The sequence below is a fragment of the Trematomus bernacchii genome, unplaced genomic scaffold (assembly GCF_902827165.1).
Source record: "Trematomus bernacchii unplaced genomic scaffold, fTreBer1.1, whole genome shotgun sequence".
Lineage (NCBI taxonomy): Eukaryota > Metazoa > Chordata > Actinopteri > Perciformes > Nototheniidae > Trematomus > Trematomus bernacchii.
This window is the reverse complement of record NW_022987840.1, coordinates 3,532,385-3,554,128: the sequence shown is the minus strand read 5'-3', so window position 1 is coordinate 3,554,128 and position 21,744 is coordinate 3,532,385. Positions and strand designations below refer to the sequence as shown.

Here is a 21,744-nt window from a genome sequence, read left to right as displayed (position 1 = left end):
TGTTCATGAAAACATTAATCATCAGCAAGGAATTAAAGTTACACCAGGACATCTTATTATAGTACTTAAAAGCATGTTTTCTTTATTATATGAGAGATTTTGTTCGGAAATTAAGATCATGATACTTGAAATATTAATGCCAACTCTATCCTATTAAATGAAAGCAGTAAAAAGTTGAAACAAATACCTCCAAGCAACTCTGGATTACACAAAACCATGAAAGATCGGTTCAGCTTGCCCAACATGCTGAGTAAAGCCAGACAAAACAGCGGAAGGCAAACAAACTCAGCTGGATGTCATTATCGCAAATATTTCAACCATGTTTCCACCTGGTGAGCATGAAACAACAAAGGCAAATGTTTTCTACAAATGAAACACTTTTCCGTTGATAATACAGCCAGAGCTTCTAAAGACTGTGTTGTTTGTTTGGTTCAAAGCTGTGTGTGTTTGCAGATAATTTGTAATGCCAATATAAAGAAATGCAACTCTTTAGAAAGATTTGTCTGGGAAACAAACACACAACAGAGGAAGAAAGGTCCTCCCTACTGAGTGATGTTACACTGAGGCCTTTACAGTGTGTGTTTCCCAGCGTCGGCTGTACCACCCATCACGCCACATACTGTTGAGTCCCTGCGAAAGCTAATTTCTACTTTCTGATGGTTAAACAAGTGTGAGATCTGACAGAGGGACGACACAGAAACAAGGCGGTGGCGGACGTGCTCGCCTAACCCTCTTCTGCCCGCCTGACCAGTATCAATTTGCAGCACACATCCTTCCCTCCTCTTCCTGTTCCCGCCTCTTTATGATCCATTTAAGGGGATGGCTGACAGTGACATCGGGCTGCATCATACAGCACAAAGGCCTTGAGTGAGCTCTGACTGTCATGGTGTGTACTGGGAAACACAGACTGTCTTTCACTGGGCGGCACTGTGACCGACTGAGCGCTGCCCCTGCAGGGAAAATGACATCCATTTTTGCAATGCTTGATTCCAACAACCAATAGCTTTGCATCCCCAATAATCAATTTCATAGTAAAGTAGGTCAGCATTTACAAAAGAATAGCTTCAACAAACGATCTTAGCCTGCTAAGTAATGGTTCATTTAGTTATTTAGGGTACTAACTTCCTGTGAATCCCAACTTGTTTGAGCACAGTGTCACAGAAGTTAGAGGACCCACTGCAGTGACCATGGCAACCTCGTTCAAGCCACAACAAGAGGGGTTTTGTCCTCGAGGGCCGCTCTAGTGAACCCTACTGCGCCTGCTCTCCTTTTTATATCACTTTCTCACTCTTTCTCTGTCTGTCTCTTGTACACACACATACACAAACAGGCACACACACATATACACAGAAACCAGTTTTTCTTTTTTTCCTTAATTTTCCCAGGGTGCATGGTGTGCCTGCATGGTGGAGTGTTTACGGGATGTTATCTCCGTCAGTGCCGGCCCCCCATCCCTCTGAGTGGGTTTTCTGAGGAATGCTGAAACGGGATGGAGGAGTTCCAAAGGGGGAGTGACGAGAGAGAGACAGGCAGACACTGGGAGAGAAAGGGAGAGAGAAGGAGGGAGGGAGGGAGAGAGGTAGGGAGTCTATATATACATCCCAAGGAGGCTGGTGCTCACAGGCACAGCTGGACTACTGGATAACTGGACTGTAGCCCACTGGATATTTTGCTAGAAAGGTGAGTTTTTATACTTTTTAATTGCTCTAATTCTTTGTTCAGCATCTCCATCATCAACTTTTACCACTTTACCATCATTTTCAATTTCCAATTAAAGGTTGAAAAAGAGTGGGAACAGAAAGAAAGACTAGGGAAAGAAGAAAAAAGCCAGAGAGAATGGAGGAAACAAAAAAAAAGAATGAAAAACCCTCAATATCTAGTGTTGTTGTTTAGCTTGTCTCACCATTGTCAAAACCGAATCTTTGAAGAAATGCATTTTACTTTTTTTCTTTAAAAAAGTCTTGTATTTCCTTAAAAGTAAAATGTTTTCAACCAAAACAGTTAAAATCTAAGGGATGTTCAAGAGGTGGAAATGAATCCTTTGGAGGATGTGGTCTTGTTAAGGCTCTGCGGATGTGGTTTTCTATGTAAGCTCTATAGCTCTATATCACAGCATATCACATTGAAAAGTGAGACCAGTGTTTGAACAAGTGCTGTGTCGGACTCGCCTTTTTCCTTTCACAAAAATATATTCAACTTTTGTTGCTAAAAGACGACAAACTTTACACATTTTCTGAAGATATTTTCAAACACAAACCAAGATAATTACTCAGTAAGTATTTATTTCATTGTTATTTGTTTTTCATTTAAATTAGAATGGAATTTAATTATTTTATATGATTACACATTTGAATTTAAACAGTGCACTTTTATTTTCTATCACATAGAAATGTAGAAATATTATAAAAGCACTGATGGTATGTGGCTGAATAAATTAAACGTAACGAGTGCAGTGATAGGAAAGGCTGTAAAAGGACACCACTGATCTCATCACTGCAGCAATTATTGGTGAGCCTTTTTTCTGTGGTTACACATGTAAACCTATATTTGTATATTTTTCTCATACAATAACCTCTTACAGATTTGTATGTGATTTTAATTACGGGGCTGTGATAATTAAGGAAGTGTGATTGCTTTATTGAACAAGTGCATTAAAGGGGATTTCTTGCTCTCTCAGACCTGGGTGTGCCTTTTTCTAAACTGGATATTGGCTTCAGGGAACGAGAGATTAGTTAGATCATCTCTCTTGTGTATTTTACATCGAAAATCATACTGTCGTTACCAAAGTAAAACACCCTCTTTTACCATGATGTGAACATCTGTGTTTGCTTTGGGACTTGGCTATTGTTAGAGCAGTACAAAACTAACATCCCAAAGGGCCAGTTCTGCAGTGTTGCACAATACTCACATCATAATTCACGAGTAAACACACCATGTTTGATATTTGTTCTGAATTGCCATCCATGTGTGTCTCATTTGTGTACTTTCATTAGCTTTTTTCTGATAGCCTATGTGTCAATGGCAACAAGGCTTAAAAACGAGTCCCTGTCATTAGCTGAGGCTCTGAGGGTGCGGCATGAAACTGGATGCCTACATGTGCAGACATGACCTGCCGTTTGCTTTATGATAGGGTTTCGTTTCTCAGGAAAAAGGCCCGTGAGAAAAAAAAAAAATACTTATTCTCAGCTGTTTATGGTTTCATTTCCAACTCTAACTGAAAAAAGAAAAAGGAGTGCGTTCATTTTTTACTGAAATGTCTTCACACTGAAATGAACTTTACAAGGGTTTCATGTTTCTTCTTCTTTCAGACACAAGCAAAGCCTCTGGAAGTGGGAACCATTTTAAATTAGTAAGTGTGAAATACATAAAACAAAGATGAACAATGTGGCAGATTGGCTCGTCCAGAACAGGGACAAGATCGAGAAAGGTGTGGAGATCATGGGGCAAGCCTCTGAGGTGCTCGCTGCCACTGTTGGCCAGCTTCACCCCATCTTAGAGGCTGTGTTCGTGGCCTCAGCCGAGATACTCAACAACCCGGACAGCAAGGAGGCTCGCTACCTGACTCAGCAGTTTGAAATGGTCAACCAGCAACTTGAGGGAATCCAGGATGAGATCGATCAAATTGCCCTGGAGCTGCAGAAGGCGTCACTGAACAAGCAGAACTTCGATCGTGAGGCGCAGATGCTCAGCCAGTATGAAAAGTTCCAAGACTTTGTCAACGCCAAGCCAAAGTTCAAGGAGAAGAAGATGGAGAAGTTCATCAGCCATTACGAGAACACAGATTCCGACTTGAACCTGGACGCCCTCTACAATGCCGTCATTGGGGAGAGCACAGCAGGAGACCCGATGCTGGAGACAGTAGTCGCCATAGAGCAGAGAAGCAGAAGGGCAGTTGAGGATTTCTGCGCCCGGCTGAAGAAGCTTTTTGTGGTCGGCATTATCTCCGTCATGGGCCATTCTGCCCTCAAGGAAGGGGTGGTGGGGGAGGATATGGTGAAGAAGTGGCAGGGACGGATGGAGGATGTCGAGAAACGAATGAAAGCGGCTGTTGATGAGTGTACAGAGAACTTTGCAGATCAAGCCAAAATGGACATTGAGCACAAGCTTCTGGAGAATCCCGGCACCGTCAACCAGGACTTCACCAAATCCCTTCTGGATTTGCTTGTTAAGAAATACGACTGGGTGAACTGGTCCGTCAGGGCTTTCAGCAACAGGGAGCGCATTTTCTTTTTCAACTGGCTGGCAGGAAAGAAATGCCATGGAAGTGGAGGAGCCAACTGGTTTGACATTTTGACCAAGACCAAGATTAAAGTGGTGGTCTCTTTCTGTGATGACCCCAAGCCCATTAACAAGAGTCAGATCCTGGAGCAGATTGAGAGTCAGAAGATGAAGGGGGACATGATGGCAGTGGCTCTGGCGTTGAACAAGAGCTTTCCCAACTACCTGGTCCATGCTGTCAGCCATTACAAAGAGGTGGTGCAGTCCAACAACTTCCATGAGGACTGTTACTACTATGGGAAACACAAAAGGGCCTACTTGTGTATCCACTCCGAGTAGGCTCACAGAGAAACATAAAGTGTAGCCGCCCGCAAACAGGAAGAAATTAGCTACACATAAATTCATGAATGTCTTTACCAGAGCCCTGAAAATCTCTCCATTAAATATAGAAATGGATTCATAAATATTGTCTGTGTTGATGCATAATCTGCCCGGTTTCTGGAATGTGATTCATTGTCTTACTCGTATCCATTTCTATTCTTTTAGATAAATCTTTAATCTGTTGATACAGCAGCTTCAGCGCCGTATATCTCAATGCCAGCTTTGACTTAATGTCATAACATGTGATACTGTCCCTAATTTGATGCTAGGATTGGGCGATATGACAAATTAGTCAAATAGCTTCAAGAAACTTTGCCATGAGTTTATTGGATTGATTCATACCATTGAGGGCAATATTGTAAACGAATTAGCAGGACTACTTTATGGCGTGATTTGATTTGTATTTGATTTTCTTTTGCATTAATGTGATGCCTTGTCCATTTGGGTTATTTTGAGCTTTACAGTTTATTATTTGCCTTTGAAAGCTGTAGAATAAGTGAATGGACCGTGAGTTGGTGCGGTTTTCTCAACTTTGGATTCTGATGTCAAAAATATTCTTTGAAACTCAACATTTAAAGGAATATTTTTACATCCTGGGAAGAGCACTCACTTACTTCCTGTCAAGAGTAAAATAACAAGATTGATACCACTGTTGTCTGTCTGTAAGATAAAAGACTATAGCCAGGACGCAATAAACTCAAATTAGAAAAAAGACTTGAAACAGGAAGTCTAGGAATGTTAATTTACAGAATATCTACAGGAGTATTTCTTGGTGGGTGACATCCCGGATCTTGACACAAAACCTCCTGTAAAACACCAAAGTACACTTTGTTTTCTTATACAATTAAACGAACAAGATATTACTCTAAGCTTAGATAAACGCCTCCTGGCTGGAGCTTCATATATAGCAAACAGACATGTTAGTGGTATTATTTCTTCTCATCTAAATCATTTCTTTCATATGGTCAGACGAATCAGAAGAAGTCATTTAAACTTAATTTGAGATTTTGTTGTTATGTTTTTGTTTCTCAATTGATTTTCCAGAATGTGCACCACCTAGGCATAGACTTTATATCACAAATAAATGAATGACATGTACTACAGTAATTGATTATATTGATATTATCGCCTACTCCTAGATATAAATGTGTATAAAATGAAATCAATTGAAAGTTTCTTGCTGCTTTTAATGCAATTCATGGCTGCAGGGCAAACGTCCAAAATCCTTATTCTACAATCATTTAATCAAGACACTTGTATATTTTACTTTAATTTGTAATAAACAAAAATATATGAATGGTTTTGTCATCATTGGTCATTATTACTCAGCTATTTTAAAGTAATTAAAAACAATTATAAATATTGAAAAGTCATGACTGATGAAGTGCATTGTTCTGCTGACAGTATTTTTACTCAGAACTAATCTCCTTCAACAGTAATAATGCTTTATTGCCATGCCATTGTGTACCAAATGGGTGGAGGTAGATTTGTAATAATATCACCACATCAACAACCTATTATGCTCACAACCTTTTTTTTCTACCTCCACCACCCAAGTTTTTTTTTTTCTGGGTGTGCCTCTGCTCTGTAACTTGAGAGCCACATGACCAATAGGAAGGCAAACAAACTCTGGAAGTTAGGGTATTTCTTCCGCAAACTTTTTGAGGTGAGTCCATTTCTGTTCCAAATGCTTTATAGTTGACAGGCTTACATAGGTTAACTGTGGTGGTAGTGCTAAAACACTTTAATATGAAATGATCGATTCAGCTTCATCGACTCCATTTCAGACTCGTTACATAATCGAGCTTTTCCCCCCTCTTTAAACACACTGGAGTGCCGTTAAAAAACGTCCAATAGGCTACGGGTATTTTGTCAACGTAGCTTTGATTTAATAAAGTGAAGTGGCTCATTAGATGAATCTGCACTTTTAAATGCAGTTTAAACAAAAAATAAGTTTCGATTTTCTGGGCGTTGGTTGCCAGATCTGGTGCCACCGCTTCACTTTTTCCAGGAAGTGTCAAACTTACAAGGCGTTGTGTTGCGCTGTAACAAAAAACGTATCTGTGGTGTTAACCTGCGATGTTTGTTTGGCACTCTGTCCCTCGGCTGTAAAATGATACAATTAGAGGCCTCGTACACGGACTGATCGATACTTTTCCATTAAGAGGGAGCATTAACAGAGCGCTTAGCTCGTCTCTCAGTGGCCAGACTGAGCGGTCAGCTGAGGGTTTGGTCATCTGTGTTCAGAGGAAGCTCTGCCACATAACATAAATGAAACATGAATCAGCTCAGCTCTTAAGAGACATTATGTGTGTCTGTTTGAAGTAGATACACTCAGATCAATACACTTCGGTATGCTATGTTTTGTTTTGAATCATTATAACAATTGCTGATATAGCCTTATAATAAAAAATATCAAGAAACAATTCAGTGGACGTTGTCTATTCTACTAACCTTTGTAAGAATACAGCAAACGCCACACTGTGATAGTAAAAGTCCAGCATTAAGAGTGTTACTTAGCCACATAAGTCAGTACTTTAAGCTACAGTTAATGTCTGTAAATGTACTTAGGGTATATCCAAAGTAAAAAGTGTTAACATGACCAGATCACAGATGCATCAATGTAGAGTATTTTACAATAGTTGGTACATTTTGAGCTATTTTAAACTGCTTTTACATTAGTAGTCCAGTGATTTCCAAACTATAAGGTTACAAAATTAGTCTGAGGTGTCTGGAGATTATTAAAGGGGTAGGGAAGACAAAAAACAAAGCTATTCTAAACAAATCTGCTTTCTTCTTTTGTTTACTTTTCTGTAATCTTTTCTTTTTTTGTAAAATACATTAATCCATTGGGCCTTTGAACAGAACTTATTAAGGCCTAAATTAAACCAATGTGTCAATGTTTCCCACTTAAATTTTGTACAGCGTAGTATAAAATGGAAATATGAAGGTATCTCAAATTCGAAGTAAAGTACTTGATATGTAAATTAACCTTTCCGCTTCTGTGTATCACTGAATTTAAGTGGAAATCGTTGCAAAAAAACAGACGTGTTATTCTTCTCTGCAGCCTGGCATTCATACTGTATCCTCTATGGTGAGAGTTGCCCTCCCAGCTCTCTGTCTCTGAAAATGTGATTTCTTCAAGCACTTTTGTGTTTGAATTGTGTGTGTGAGGGTGCTTCACATGCACTCAGACTGCAGTTACACGACCCCTGGGACCCTAGAAAAAGATAGAGAACATCAGTAGGAAACAGGAATCACAATTTTAGCACGGTCAAATCAAATAAGATACAGTAACTGTAAATGTTCCGACATCCTGCCTGGATTTCCTGTTCTGTTGTCAAGTCTTACAAGGAAATCATGTAGATATGACATACTAGTATTTTTTCCACAGTATTCATGGTATTCAGGTGTTTACTGCATCATGTTGACAAATGAGTGCCATCTTCTCTCTGCAATCTTCTGCAGTCTAGCTAAATAAACCCTGCAGAGCAGACCTCAGCAGAGAGACAACAAGCTGACAGATTATTTTCCATTGTCTTGTTGCCGTGGTTACTTGCTGAGTTTCACTGGAAAACGCACCCTTGCCCAGCAAGTTTAACCTCTTACACTTAATCACTTCCCACGCCTGCTGCTCTATTATTGACTGGGCTGCAGCACTGCTGCTTCGCCGTTAGCCACAAATATTTTTTCAACTGAAGGCCAGAATCCTGATTATAAATGTGAGGCCAGCTTCATCACCTTGAGCTGTTGCATAGACAGTCATTGTGAGACAGAGTATGTGGTCATCATTTTGCAGCAAAATTAAACATTACCAGAAGAGCAATGGGATATGTCTGAACATGCCTAGACAATCCATCTGGGTTGCTCTCACAGTCAGCCTTTTCTCTGTTTCCTGGCCTTGAAATAAACTATTTGTGTTTAACAGGATTTTCCAAATCCAGTGGCCCCCTTTTTTCAAGTGAAGGCTTAAGTGCACAGCAGGAATTAGTTTATATTATATCAATAATGCCTAGCATATGTACTTACATCTTAATCATTTGTATTATTATGTGAGGGTAAATGATTTACCACCTGGGTGAAAATGTAGTTGACTTATTTACAGACCGACTTACAAGAGGTTTCCATGCAGACATATTGGAGATATAGATATAAGAGTGGGCTTGATTTGCTCATTTAACTTTAGGCAAGAAAGTGTGTTTCCCAAAAACTAATACTTATATTATATATTATATTTTTGTGGACAGTCTGACAACATTTAGGGGAGATAATATAATTCATTATTTCAGGCACATGCTTTAGTGTTTTCCAGACATCTTAATGTATACTGTCATTGCATGCTGTCTATATCAAAGGTGAGCTCATTAAAACTACTCCTTGTCCCATTTCAACAAGTCACACTGTACTGAGAGAAATGGTAAATTGATTGTTGAAGTTAGAGTTACTCATCTAATTATCACAATGTAAACCTAAAATAATCATTAAGCCTTTTAATGAAACTTGTTGATTTTCCAAAAGTAAACACACAAATAACAAACAAACAGTTCAACCCTTACTGGCCCTTCGTCACTGCTGAATTCCCTCTGCATTGTTGACTCATTGCTCACTGGGTGTGGCCAACCGCCAGCACTGAAGCTCACTTGGCTGTTTCTCTCTTTCCTTATCAGTTTTGCTGTGTTGTAAGCGGAGCAAAGGAGCAGGCCGCAGTCCAACAACACTGAAACAAACGGTAAGTCAATCTAGAAAACTCAACATTATTTTCTGTCAGTGAAACTAAAATGTCTGATACTTTCTGACTAATTTGTGTTCAGTGTTTTACCTGTATGTTTGTTTTTAAAAGAGGTTTCCATGCCTAAATATCACACCAGACAGTTTCTAACCATGTCTATATTCTTTCTCAGAATCAGTCCAAGAGACATCAGCAAAGATGGCAAACCAGCTACAGAAGCTTATAGCGGAAAGGAAGGATATGGTGGAGACCGTGATGGATGTCTTTGAGCAGGGGGCTGAAGTGGTGGCCAGCATCGCCGGCGACCTTTTCCCCATTTTCGCCATCGCTGCTCCACTTGTTAGACTGGCTCTGGACAATGTGGAAAGCAAAGAAGCTGTGTTCATGAAGGAGCAGTTTCAGAAGGTTCGAGATCGTCTGGAGGTGATATCAGAGGAGATTCAGCAGATCAACGATGAGATCAAGAAGAGCGGATTGGATGCTGTGTATTTCCCAATAGAGGAGAACATCACTAACCAGTTCAGGAAGTACATGGACATCCTCAACGCCAAACCCAAGTTCAGGGAGGTCAAGAAAAAGCTTTTCCTGGATCATTTTGCCAAGACCGGCGGTGACAAAAACCTTATCACCCTCTACAACTCTGTCACGGGAGATAACTTCTCTGGGGAATCTGTGCTAGAGATCACCCTGAACTACGAGGAGAAAAGTCGCCGGCCGGTTGAAGACTTCTGCGCCAGACTAAAGAAACTCTTCTGCGTCGGGCTCATCGCACTTCTGGGCCACGCCGCTCTGAAGGGATACGACGAGGAAGACGCACTTCTGAAAGACTGGGGTGAGAAGATGAAGACTGTCCAGACTAAAATGAATGCCGTGATCGAAGACTGCATCGTCAGCTTCCCCAAACAGGCTGAGAGTGATAGCTGTCGTTTGGTGCGTGACGAGTCAAACCTAACCAACCAGCAGCTAGCTGACGCCATCATAGAGAAACTGAAGAAGAAGTATGACTGGGTGGGATGGTCCGTGCGTGTATTCAAGTCCCCTTCAGGCCTGTTCGCCAACAAGAAGGATTACCACTGCCCCACAGGGAAGAGTCGCTTCCAGATCCCTTCATCAGACGAGAAGCTCAACGTCTGGGTGTCCTACAGCTCCTCGCCCGAGCCTGTGGACAAGAATCACATCCAGCAGCTGATCCAGAGTCAGAAGAAAGTCACCACAGTCAGTGTATCAGAGGTCCTGTTTGAGAAGTTGCCCGGCGCCTGCGTGGTCCACACGGTCAAAACCAGCAAAGACCTGGCCTGCTCCTGGAGCTTCTCAGGTGACCTGCACTACTGGGAGGAGCACAAAAACTTCTACGTCGCCGTCCACTCGGCCTGAAGTTTTAGATGGTGAAAAAGACTCTGAAAAGTCAGTCATTCTGTGATTGTTGGTTACTTCATATTAACATGGATAATCATAGTCTATGCCTCTCTGCCTGGTCTTAGCAGTGAAATACTACAGAGTATGTGCCTTAATTGAATCTCTCTATTAGCCTTTTTTTACTGACGAATTCCCTTTTTCAAAATGTGTAGCGCTGATGGTTTCTTGCATCATATCAAGTAAAAATGTGCCTTAATTGGGATCTTCAATCCGTATGGAACAATACAAACCCTCTGACCCTTGATTTGGAGAAGGATTGGAAATTATTTAATGGGGGAAAAAAAAAGGAGGATCCCTCTTCCAGGACTGACAGAAATGCAATAGCTTCAGATTACTTTACTAAGAATAATGACCTTTTTGTTACAATACAGCTGTGTTTTGTTTATTTCTCAAAACAGACGAATGAGCTCATCCCTTTTGTTTAGACTGTATTATATCCCAGTTTCTCTTTTTGTTAGAAAAAACGTGATATGTCAATGTTATTTCAGGAGGTTGTTTTGTTTTGGGGGAAGTTGTTGACCTAGAATCCAGCTGTCATACAGAGATTATGTGTCGCTGGTAGTGATAAGGCTTGACCTCGCCTTCTTGAGGACAAACACAACAAGGCTGTGTGAGAAAAATGTCTCCAAAAATGTACAGAGACAGTGACAGAAACCTTATTATTGATTGCACTCCTACTCATCTGATTAAAAATAACCCTTGTTACAAGAGACAAGGCCTCGAACAACATGAACTCATGAAACTTTATTTACAAACCCCGCCAAGGACATGCAGAGGCGTAGTGACGGCAATACTTTGTTTACATACAGATGCCTAGCATAGCTATTCTTGGGTGGTTAGGGTTAGATTTCAACACTATGCTGGGAGAATATAATTATGTCATGGAGACACCACTGACTCTTTCTAATTGTTGCACATTATTTGTTTTACATTGTAAACCGCTGTAATCTGTGTGTTTCTCCTTTGTTGTGTGTTTTTTTCACCTATAAATGTTTTCGAACATTTTATTTGACCAACACATGCCCTGTATTTACTGTAGTATTTGATGATGTTCTATTTTATACTATTTCTCTTTCCATACAGTTTATTCAGAGTCTTATATTCAATTCCTGTTGGTACACCAAAGCAATGAATGTAATAAATGTTCCAAATACACTTGTTTTTATGTATATTTTTTTGTGAATTACTTGCTGTTTGTCTGACTGTCACACAATCTCTTGACTTTGAAATAATTGGTATTACTTGTTTTTGTAGTGGTGTTAAAAGTAAAATAAGACAAGTTGCCATACTTGTGCAACATTTTACAAGAAATGCTAAAATGCAATATTATTCATGAATGTATTTTCAGTTACAACAACTCAGGTTGATAAAATTGGTGGTTATTCTTATCCAAAAAAGCAAAATCTCTCAATTTTGCTAAAAGTTCAACATTAAATGATTAGCTGTCAAAAATAAATAAATGTCTTAGCTGTCATTGAGTGAGAGAATTAACACCCAACTGTTCTTTGCAGACATCGTAAAGCACTGTCAAAAAAAGAGGAAAAGGATATAATGGTTAGTTTGGAAACACCCTTAGTGCTCTATAATTATGTGGTTGTGGCTTTTCTATATTCAGCGCATAAAGACTCATGGCCCTGCAGTACATCACATCAGGCGGGTCAAGTGCCTCAGCAGAAATGAACAAGTGCAAAGTAAAACAAGTGGCTCAAGGATTGTTGTCTACATGTATTTTTAATGACATTTCTTGGATTTAAAAATGGATATAGAAGGAAATTCTGAGTTACCACGTACGGTAATGTAATTAGATGCTGTGGATCAACATGATGACATTGTATAATACAGGATGTATACAACTAGAATTATTGTGTAAGACTTTTATTTCACTATGTGGACTTTTTGATCTAAGTAGACATGACTGGTTGAAATCACAAACATGTCCCTCTCAGTAGACTGCACCCCCCAACATATCCAGAGATAAGTGTGAAATGTTACAAAACAGGTAACACATTGGTCATGGAGAAAAAACAACAGGTTTATCTTGTCTTTTCTTACTTGTTATTTATTGGATAGTTTCAGTTCTTTAGGACTATTTTTATTCAAATGATCTGAGAAGGTAAACATCTTCTTTGCTTGAAATGCTAAGCTCATTGACATATACAACCTTTGAGAAGGGACTGTGACATGGTTTTGAATGTGTAATATATCTCTCTGTATTCACTCCTACACATGTTTGTGTCAAGGTTGTTAAAACAAATACATACAGATAGTCACAACCGAGTCTCAATGGACTCCAAAAAGATTAGAGAATCTTCTAATTAAAAAAAAGGAGAAAAGAGAAGGACTGTGCTACCCTGAAATTCCTTGAAAGAAATGTAATCTATGCAGAATTAATGAAGTGGAGTTAAAGCTTTAAATGAACCCAAAGAAGAGGTGGGATTTTTCTAGTGTCAGCAGGAAATGTGTCCTACATTTGGAGCTATAATCGTCTTTCATGTCAGGAAAAATACTCCAATTACAAACCTAACTTTGTCTTTGTTGTCTGGATACCTGTTTGCCAATGGAAAAAGACTGAAAAGGAAGGAATTCAAAGACTTTCCCTTCACTTAACGAAGCAAATCTCTCAGAAATGCTTTCCAAATTTCCACTGGCAAGTTACATTATTACTCAGTGAGCTGAGGCCCACACACTACTTGATCAGCAACTTTGGGAAAAAAGCTTACAGAAAGTGAGCCTAGAAATGTATCAGTATTCACAAACACTGACAAACATTTGCAATATGGGAACAGAAAATATTCAGTGTATATTTCAGATCCGCAGTTCTATTTAAGACATTTGGGAGAAGTGGACTAGAAATAATCCCCCTAAAATTGATGTGATTAACTTTTAACAGTTGCTTATTTGCACATCCAATAGATACAGAGCAATGCATTCATACATTTGAAGTCTCTCATATTTTTGTCTCTGTCTTTTAGCTCATAGTTGGGTCTCCACCTTCTCCTGATGGAAATATCTTACTCCATGTTCTCTAGCTAGTCGTTTACTGTGACTCTCTGATGTTTGGTGCTCGGCACTGTGGCAGGTATAGCTGGTTTTAAGTTAGTGAGTTTTTCTTGCAGCAAAAGACAAACAAATACCCAACAATGACAACATGAGAGTGGTGAGAGAGAATGAATTGGTAGTTTTGAGTTCACATGATTTCATATCTTGACCTCGGACTACAAACTACAAAACTGTGACTATAAATGTGACCTCTCTGTAGGAGTAAAATAATACAATATCACTAATAGAGTCATACATGTTCCAGTTTTTGGCATGCCCCCCCAGCTCTGTTCTCTATCAGTTTGGAGTGGCTGCTACAGGCCGGTTCCCGTCTACGGCAGGTGGGCAATAGGGGCTACTGACACACAATATCCGAATAGGGGACGTGATGCTTTTAATTAGAATAATTCTTCATTGAATATGATTTGGCCACACAGCCTTGCATTGAGCCCGGCCCATCAGGTGACCTCAGGAACGCAGAAAAACATCACGCGGCAAAGGAAGGATTCGCCCGCCATGCAGGAATACATTGTGCTGACACCTCAGTGTAACCAACTCTGCTCACATATAGTCTCAATGGAAATAGCAGTCATTTTGTTAAAAAAAAAAAAGTCACATATTTTAATCAGGTGGTGCATGTGATGGAGTGAGGGAGGGGCTAGTTTCTTGAGAGACATCATCTACTACTAAGGAAACCTGAATGCTTATAAGATTAGGAAACATATATGTTTAGTTTCTATCATGAGGAACCAGACATAGTCAGGGGCGGACTGGGACTAAAATTCAGCCCTGGAAACTGACCCAGTCCGGCCACATGAAATGTTAGAAATCCGCTGTTTATTATTTAAAGTTTTACGTCCGATTCGCTCCTTTTTTCCTCTCTGTACACAGCTCCAGTTTGGGCATTGGCCTGTCATCAGATTTCATTTTGAGTTGCTGCTGTAGTAGCGGAAGTTTAGTAAAATTATTTTTTATGAAATAATCCAAATCTCCACCCTCCATAATTGCACTTGCTTCAGTTGCTTGCTACTTTTTAAGGGCGGTGATGACAGTTACAGTACGAACTGAAGTTGATGCGATTTGATTTGATTGTGAGGCATGACGTGAGCCTCATCTGATTGGTCAATCCCTCAATTTCTTTTCACCAAGGGAAGCCAATTTCGGCTAGCCTCCTCTCGCAACAGAGTGCAATCTACTGTTTCACCATAACATCTAGAGGGGCGCTGTTTCACTCTTTGTAAAATACTCAATGAGAATGGGGGAGAGATGGACCGGCAGAATATTTACCGAAACTAAACGAAGTGTTTTTATTTATTTATTAAAATTATAACTACAATCCAAAAAAACAGGGGAAGCCTGGCTTCCCTTGGCCTCCAGGAGAAAACGCCACTGAGTTCAAGGGATAATTCTCACCCACCTCTTGCCCTGCACTTGTATGTGCCAGTTGAGCTGGTTCTTCCACCAGCTCAACTCTGTCCCTCATCATGAACGCAGGAGGCTGGCTGTATATCTGAACTCGCGCCCTCATCATTCTCTTCATCATCTTGCACTTGTTCTAAGCTGCTGCTGATAGTGCTTGTAGCAGCGCTGCTGCCAAAAAGGTCTGTCAATTTGCGACATTTATATGCATCATTTATATGCATCACCTGCGAGTTTATCAGTGGATGTTTGCTGGAACTGTTTGTAAACAGCGTGTTACCTGACGGACACACACAGCGTGACTCCGGTCAGGTAGAGACCGGTCTCCAGTCAGCACCGCTGCAGACTCGCTGTTTGAGGGCTTGATAACCCACTCCCCCTCCACACCGCTCCACACTAGTTGGTTTGGAACAGTACTTAAATGTGGCGGACCCTCCGCGAGGGCCTTCGTGTGGCCGGTCTTTTTTCTTCTTCGTGTGTGATTATTTGACAAATAAGAACCACACAACTGCATTAGCGGCCGCTGTCGCCCTCTGTCGGCCGTAAGCGCAACTTAAATGATGACTTGAAACAAAAAAAAATGTAAAGGGCCGGCCGGCCGTCAACAGCCCTTGACGACCGGCCGTTCTGTGGTTCTCCAGATTCTACAGATGGCCAGTCCGCCCCTGGACATAGTGTGTTGATGCTGAACAAGGTGAAGGGGACTTCAGAGAAAACCAAATTAACTTAGTCACTAATATGCTCCCACGTAGAGCTTGAAGGTTTGAAGCTTTGATCCTCTTTGAAAGCCTACTTTGCGGTTCAGCTGCTGTAAACTACATGTTAACTTAAATTGTCTAGCAGTAGAAGGGTTGGGATTCATTATTTCATTTCAAACTTTTATTTATCCAGGTTGTATCCCATTGAGATCATTGACCTCTTTTTCAAGGGGGACCTGCTCAAGTAGGTTCCACATGAAAACATTAAAACATAAACAGAACAACAAAAGGACATCATACAGTATCATTACAGGGATTACAGTTTACATAACTATCCACATGAACATTATTTAACTTTAAAAGACATGATTGAACAATAAATGCAGTTACCATGTAATGTTTTAAAATGTGTGTCACAATGGATAATCTCTCTCAACTGCAAACCAAATCTACCTACGTATAAATAACCTGAACCTGAACATAATTGTTTTATTAGTTGTATTATCTTGTACCAGTATAGCTTAGTTTTTAGCTTAAGTGGATAATGCTACTTCTGACAGCCCAAAAATGTAAAGCTGATTTGATTAAAGGTGGGGTAGGTAAGTTTGAGAAACCGGCTCGAGATACACTTTTTGTTATATTCTATGGAATGCTCTTAACATCCCGATAGCAATGAATATCTTAAGTGCTTTGACAAAAAATCCATAAAAAAATGTCATCTGTGGAAGCCATAATACTGTAAAAAGCACGACCAATCATTTTAGCCGGCCCGGCTAAAATAACTGGATGGCCTACCTGCCTGTCAGCCTTCCATCTGTGCACAAACTTATCTCGTGCCCTCATTGGTCATGTGCGCGTTCGTGTGTGTTGGAGGAGGGGCTCTGTAAGGAAGTGGCAGATTTTCTCCGGTTGTGTATTTTCAAATTCTAGCGATCTCGAGCCGGTTTCTCAAACTTACCTACCCCACCTTTAACTAATTGTTTGAGAGAAGCAATAACTATGCAGCACTATGCTGGATGACACAGTGATTATACTTTTTTTTGTGTGTAAACTGTCTACACTTCAAGTGTCTCTTCACAAAGTGAAAAGGGCTCTTTCATATTGGATCACATGAGTTTGCACTTTTCCGCAGCCCTATGGAGCATGTTAGCGTTTTTCTGCTCTTTTTAGGGGTTTTTAGGCGATAACGTGTGTGTGTTTGATGTGCTGCCCCCATGTGGCCAGAAATCAATAAATTCAGGTTTAATGTTATTGATTGGTGGCAATTCTTTAATTATGAACATATTATGACTTTGGCTTCTGTATCAACTATGAGAACCAGGAAGATGGTTGTGCAAAAAAAACACAAACCTCTTGCTCTATAGCCTCTGTCATCAAACACCATGTTTTCACTTGTGGCCCCCTTCCTCACCCTTGCTACTGTGATCCTCTCTCCTCACATACCAGCATCTGGGCAAGACCCAACAAGCTTATGTGGCACTGCTATCTACGTGTCACAGAATGCTTCTATGTAGCATTAAAGGGGTATCAAACGTCTGGTATTGTTTTCAAAATGTAACCTGAGGCGTCTTTAAGATCCTTTCATAGGCTACCTCTTTCCTTTTTTAACATTGCATGAACATTTACTCCAATGTCTGTTGTTGTGATATAGAATTACAAACCAGCACAAATTATGCAAAGCTTCAAGCAATCATCTCCACCTCTTTAGTATTTACAATAACTCTTGACTGGTTTCTCGCCTATTATGCAGCATACCAAAAGTTTACAAAAAGAAAACCTTTGACTTTAGAAGAGCAGCTGATCCCACAGTTGTGTTGCAGTAATGTTGCCAACAGTTATAACATATTGCTCTTAACCAGTAGCCTACTTCTGTTATTTTATGAGAAGTATCGCTCTTTTTGATCATTTCTATCACGTGTTTATTCAAGACCATTTCACGTAAAATATTCACATATAGGCATTTAGTTTTTGTACATTTCACACATGACAACTTAACATCGTGTTGGCAGATTTGTATATAAGAAATGTCATGTGAAAAGGAGAATTTTACTTGTATTATGTTATGTGAAAAAGCCTTTCTCACATGATGAATTCACATGTGAGATATTTGAACAGTATATATGTAAGATACGGTGTGCTATTTCCCATGAGAAGATTGTATTTCCTGTATCAAACATGAATTTCACATGAACTTTGAAGTGAGAAAGTTGGAGGGTTATGAGTCTGCTCAAGGGCATCTAAGGGGTGGTAATAAGTGAGCTACATTGTAAAATGTTCCTGCTAATTTATGAGTGATATCAATCCTTGATATTGGCACAAGGTACTACACCTTTAAACACATTACGTAGACATATTACACCTCATCATTCAGGATTTATAATACATGAAAAAACATAGACATACCTGTGGCTGTGCCTTAAGCCACTCTATGTGTTGTGCAACAGGAATTCAACATGAATCAACAGGTACTTTCGAGGCACCTGCTGCAATTTACATTAGAAACAGTATCGTGTTGGCGGCATGAAAATAGGACAGGTGCATCCGTCATGCTCACATGTTTGTGTGTCTACAGCTTCCAAGAATAAAGCTATTGTTCTGAGACTAGACCCACGATTTTATGAGGCCAGAAAAACTGTGAATTAGGACCCGCCGGCCGGTACTAGGCCAAGTGGAAACGCAACCAAAAACGGGCCGCTGACGTCACAGCCCTCTTAAACCGTGCTCCGTGCTGTAGTGGAAACGCGCCATAAGTCTGCATGAAAAAGTGGCTTACATTGTCTTGTGTGTCAGTAGGTGAAAGACAAGTTAAATATTCTGGTTGTATACAGTTTCCAGCTTCCAGGAATCCCACAATTTCCTCTCAGCTCCGTGTTGCCATTTAAAAAAATAAACAACGTTTTAAAGAGTTATATTTGAGCAAACTTGGATTACATTACATTACAGCGCCATTACAAAGTCAGGGATTGTATTATTTTAAAAGAAAGCTTGTCTGACTGAACAAAAGCAAAATATCCAATGAAGTCACTTAGACGGTGATTAAAGAGCTCTTTCAGCTTGATACTGTATCTCTCAATACATTTAGAATAACTTGGTGAAAATCAGTCTTGGACCAGATCTGTAAAAAAAGAAATGATGTGGAAATACAAACAAGTGTAATAGAAATACTAAGGAATTAAGAAAGTAAAACAAAGATAATATGCAAAGCATCTGGTCCACTTCCTGTGGTGCATTTATTGAATAAGCAGCAGGAATTCCCTATGATAATATTTGTATTTGATTACTGTTCATGCTTTGTCTCCTCCAACTTTCCCCCCATTTTACCCAAGCTTTTCCCCTCAGTTTAAAGTCTGGAATTAGGGAAACATATGTGAAAAATGTTGTTTGTTGTTTGTTTTTGCCTATCACAAATGCTGCATTGGTATTTATTATTTCCTTATCTAATGCCTTTTTATGGGATTCAGACCAATATTTTCAACATCATTTACATAAAGTCAGATGGGATGTTAGTTCAATGGCACTGTAATCCCTGCTCCCTTTTCAAAACAATAAAACAGTGAATCAAACACCCAGGAGGCAAAGTTCAGGAATGTGACTTTAAGAGAATTACCACCACCTACTGGCAAACCGTGTAGTCACAGGTTGGGCTGAGACCATAGGGCTGAGACCATGGCTGAGACGCGTCGCTTGGTAATAACTGTGCTTTATTTGTCAACAAACTGTGTTTTTATTGTGACAGTCAACAGTTTCGATTACATTGTTTTTTTAAATGACTAAATAGTGCAATAGAGCAAAGAAAAACCCTTTCAGTATTTCACACACGCACAAACCTCCCTTTTACCTCCAAACAAGCTAAACGTAAGGTACCTTATTCAATAGAAATTGTAATCAACAGCTTTAAAACATTTACACGGAAGAAAGAGACACCAATATAAAGCGTATTATCTGAAATACAAAAAAATAAGTGCAAACGTTTTTTAAACAAAACATGTAGGAAACGACCTAGAAGATTGGCAGCGAAAGGACCAGCTGAGTTTGAGTAAATCATTAGAGCACATTCAGTCCACTGTTTGATTATAAAACCTGTGACTGACAGCAGAAAGCTGGATTTATTTTTGCTAGACCTCAGGGTTACCAGGGACTTCGTCCAGCAGGGGCTTGTAGTATTCAGGTTCCTCATTCTTGTAAAAAAAGAAAAATAATATCATTAAGACATACTCAAATCTCTAACCTTAAGGCCACATTTAAACAACTTATAAAGAAAAGGAGTCTTTCTATTGAATATAAATGTTTTCAGTTCTGACAGTAAGATGTTATTTTGGAGACCATACCATCTTTACGTCCTTCCCCCTTCTCATCAGAGCCTTGATCCCCAGGCCGACGGAGCTGATGTTGAGGCAGAGCTCCAGGGCTGAGAGGACAATCAGCAGACCGTGCATGCTCCTCAGCAGCATCTGGTGGGACACAAGAAGCAGTGCTTTCTTTAAAGATTCAAATCACATCTGCTTGTTATATTCAAGTATAATTACATTTGTAGACTGTGTTCTAACTTGCACAATTTCGTTCAAATGTGGCTTTTTGTGGGACTTCTTATTGATTTTAATGATGTTGAAAATCCCCTATTGATCTAGCACAGATATAAAACATTAACTCTCCACCCATTAACATACAGACGATGCATTACCACCAGTCATCAGGACGTCTGGTTATTTACTCAGGGCACAAAATACCAGAAAACCACAATAATATCCATATAACTCTCAAATAACGGTGATCACAATTTTCAGAAGAAGAATTTTAATTTCAGAAGCTAAAACCAGCTCATGTTGGACATTATCATTTGATGTAATTATTACTAAAAAAATATATTTATTAATTATCAAACTTATGGGTGAGTTCTTTTTTGTCAAAGGACTAATTAATTCATCAAATAATTGTCATCACTGATTTTTCTTAATTAGTTTATTCTTAGTGAAGCCTGTTGTAAACAGTTGTAAATGGTGATCATTCATGGTAACTTTTAAGACAACATCCGGATAAGGACATTTTCCACACTCACCAACATCATGTCCTTGGTTTCCAAGCATTTCTGCTCCCATCTCTCATCCCCAGAAGAGGCAGTGGGTGAGAGATGATAGTAATTTTGATTGTTATCATCCTCACACAACCAATACAGCCCCATGTAGGTCATTCTGAGGTCGTAGAGTAAGATGGCTGCAATGGCAAAACCAACTCCTGCAAAATTCAGAATCATATTGACGATGACCTTGAATGAAAGACACAAAAACACAGCATGACAAAAATGCTCATCAAGTTCAAAAGCCTCCAACTTTCTCCCACTTAACAGCTTGGTGGCACTGCTCCTACATTATGCCCTCCCCAAGACAATGTAGGTGTAAATGCTCAAAATGGTGCGTGTGCCAAGTACAAAAGCTGACATACTCACCAGACATGGACTGGGGTACTTCTCAGACAAAATGGAGACGATGCCAAACAACATGAACTAGAGACGGAAACAAGAATGTTTTAACTACATTCTTCCACGCAAACACTTAAATTCAGCCAAGTAATTTCCAGTGTCTTTAATTGGTTCAACAGCATTTTTAGCACCAAGAGGGAGGTCATCTGGCGTTTACACAAGGCGCTTTCACACCGCAGTACTTTTCCCACTTTAGTTCCGATATAGTTCCGAAATGTCGCGTTCACACCAAAAAGAGCCGGAACTAAAATTAGTTCATCAGAACCTTTTTTACCCCCTTTTCCCATCCCTGCTTCGTGGGAGAAAAAGGTTCCTATGTCTGATTGGCTGGGCAGATTGCAAACCACGCCCCGTAAAACTCCCAAAAA

The 21,744-nt window shown here is 39.8% G+C and overlaps 3 protein-coding genes across 4 annotated transcripts in view; 2 read left to right on the top strand and 1 right to left on the bottom strand.

Moving 5' to 3' along the window:
* The first annotated feature begins 1,573 nt into the window (after positions 1–1,573).
* rpz5 (rapunzel 5) lies at positions 1,574–5,697 on the top strand. 2 transcript variants are annotated; one of them, XM_034153413.1, is made up of 2 exons: positions 1,574–1,680; positions 3,309–5,697. In XM_034153413.1, exon 2 carries the CDS (start codon positions 3,376–3,378, stop codon positions 4,555–4,557), a length of 1,182 nt encoding a protein of 393 aa, XP_034009304.1. In that variant the 5' UTR covers positions 1,574–1,680; positions 3,309–3,375; the 3' UTR covers positions 4,558–5,697. The 2 variants fall into 2 exon arrangements, with proteins under 2 accessions (XP_034009304.1, XP_034009305.1); XM_034153414.1 differs by lacking the exon at positions 1,574–1,680 and adding an exon at positions 2,105–2,272.
* A 446-nt stretch (positions 5,698–6,143) lies between these two features.
* On the top strand, positions 6,144–11,899 carry rpz4 (rapunzel 4). Its single transcript, XM_034153416.1, has 3 exons — positions 6,144–6,265; positions 9,267–9,328; positions 9,501–11,899. Exon 3 carries the CDS (start codon positions 9,527–9,529, stop codon positions 10,700–10,702), a length of 1,176 nt encoding a protein of 391 aa, XP_034009307.1. The 5' UTR covers positions 6,144–6,265; positions 9,267–9,328; positions 9,501–9,526; the 3' UTR covers positions 10,703–11,899.
* A 7,684-nt stretch (positions 11,900–19,583) lies between these two features.
* Positions 19,584–21,744, bottom strand: part of LOC117500498 — a 29,568-nt gene continuing 27,407 nt past the window's right edge. The window contains exons 9-12 of the mRNA XM_034153362.1: positions 21,344–21,400; positions 20,957–21,163; positions 20,229–20,351; positions 19,584–20,078 (exon numbers count right to left, since the gene is read on the bottom strand). Of these exons, the coding sequence (XP_034009253.1) occupies positions 20,016–20,078; positions 20,229–20,351; positions 20,957–21,163; positions 21,344–21,400 (450 nt within the window). The 3' untranslated portion in view covers positions 19,584–20,015. The remainder of the gene's footprint in view (positions 20,079–20,228; positions 20,352–20,956; positions 21,164–21,343; positions 21,401–21,744) is intronic.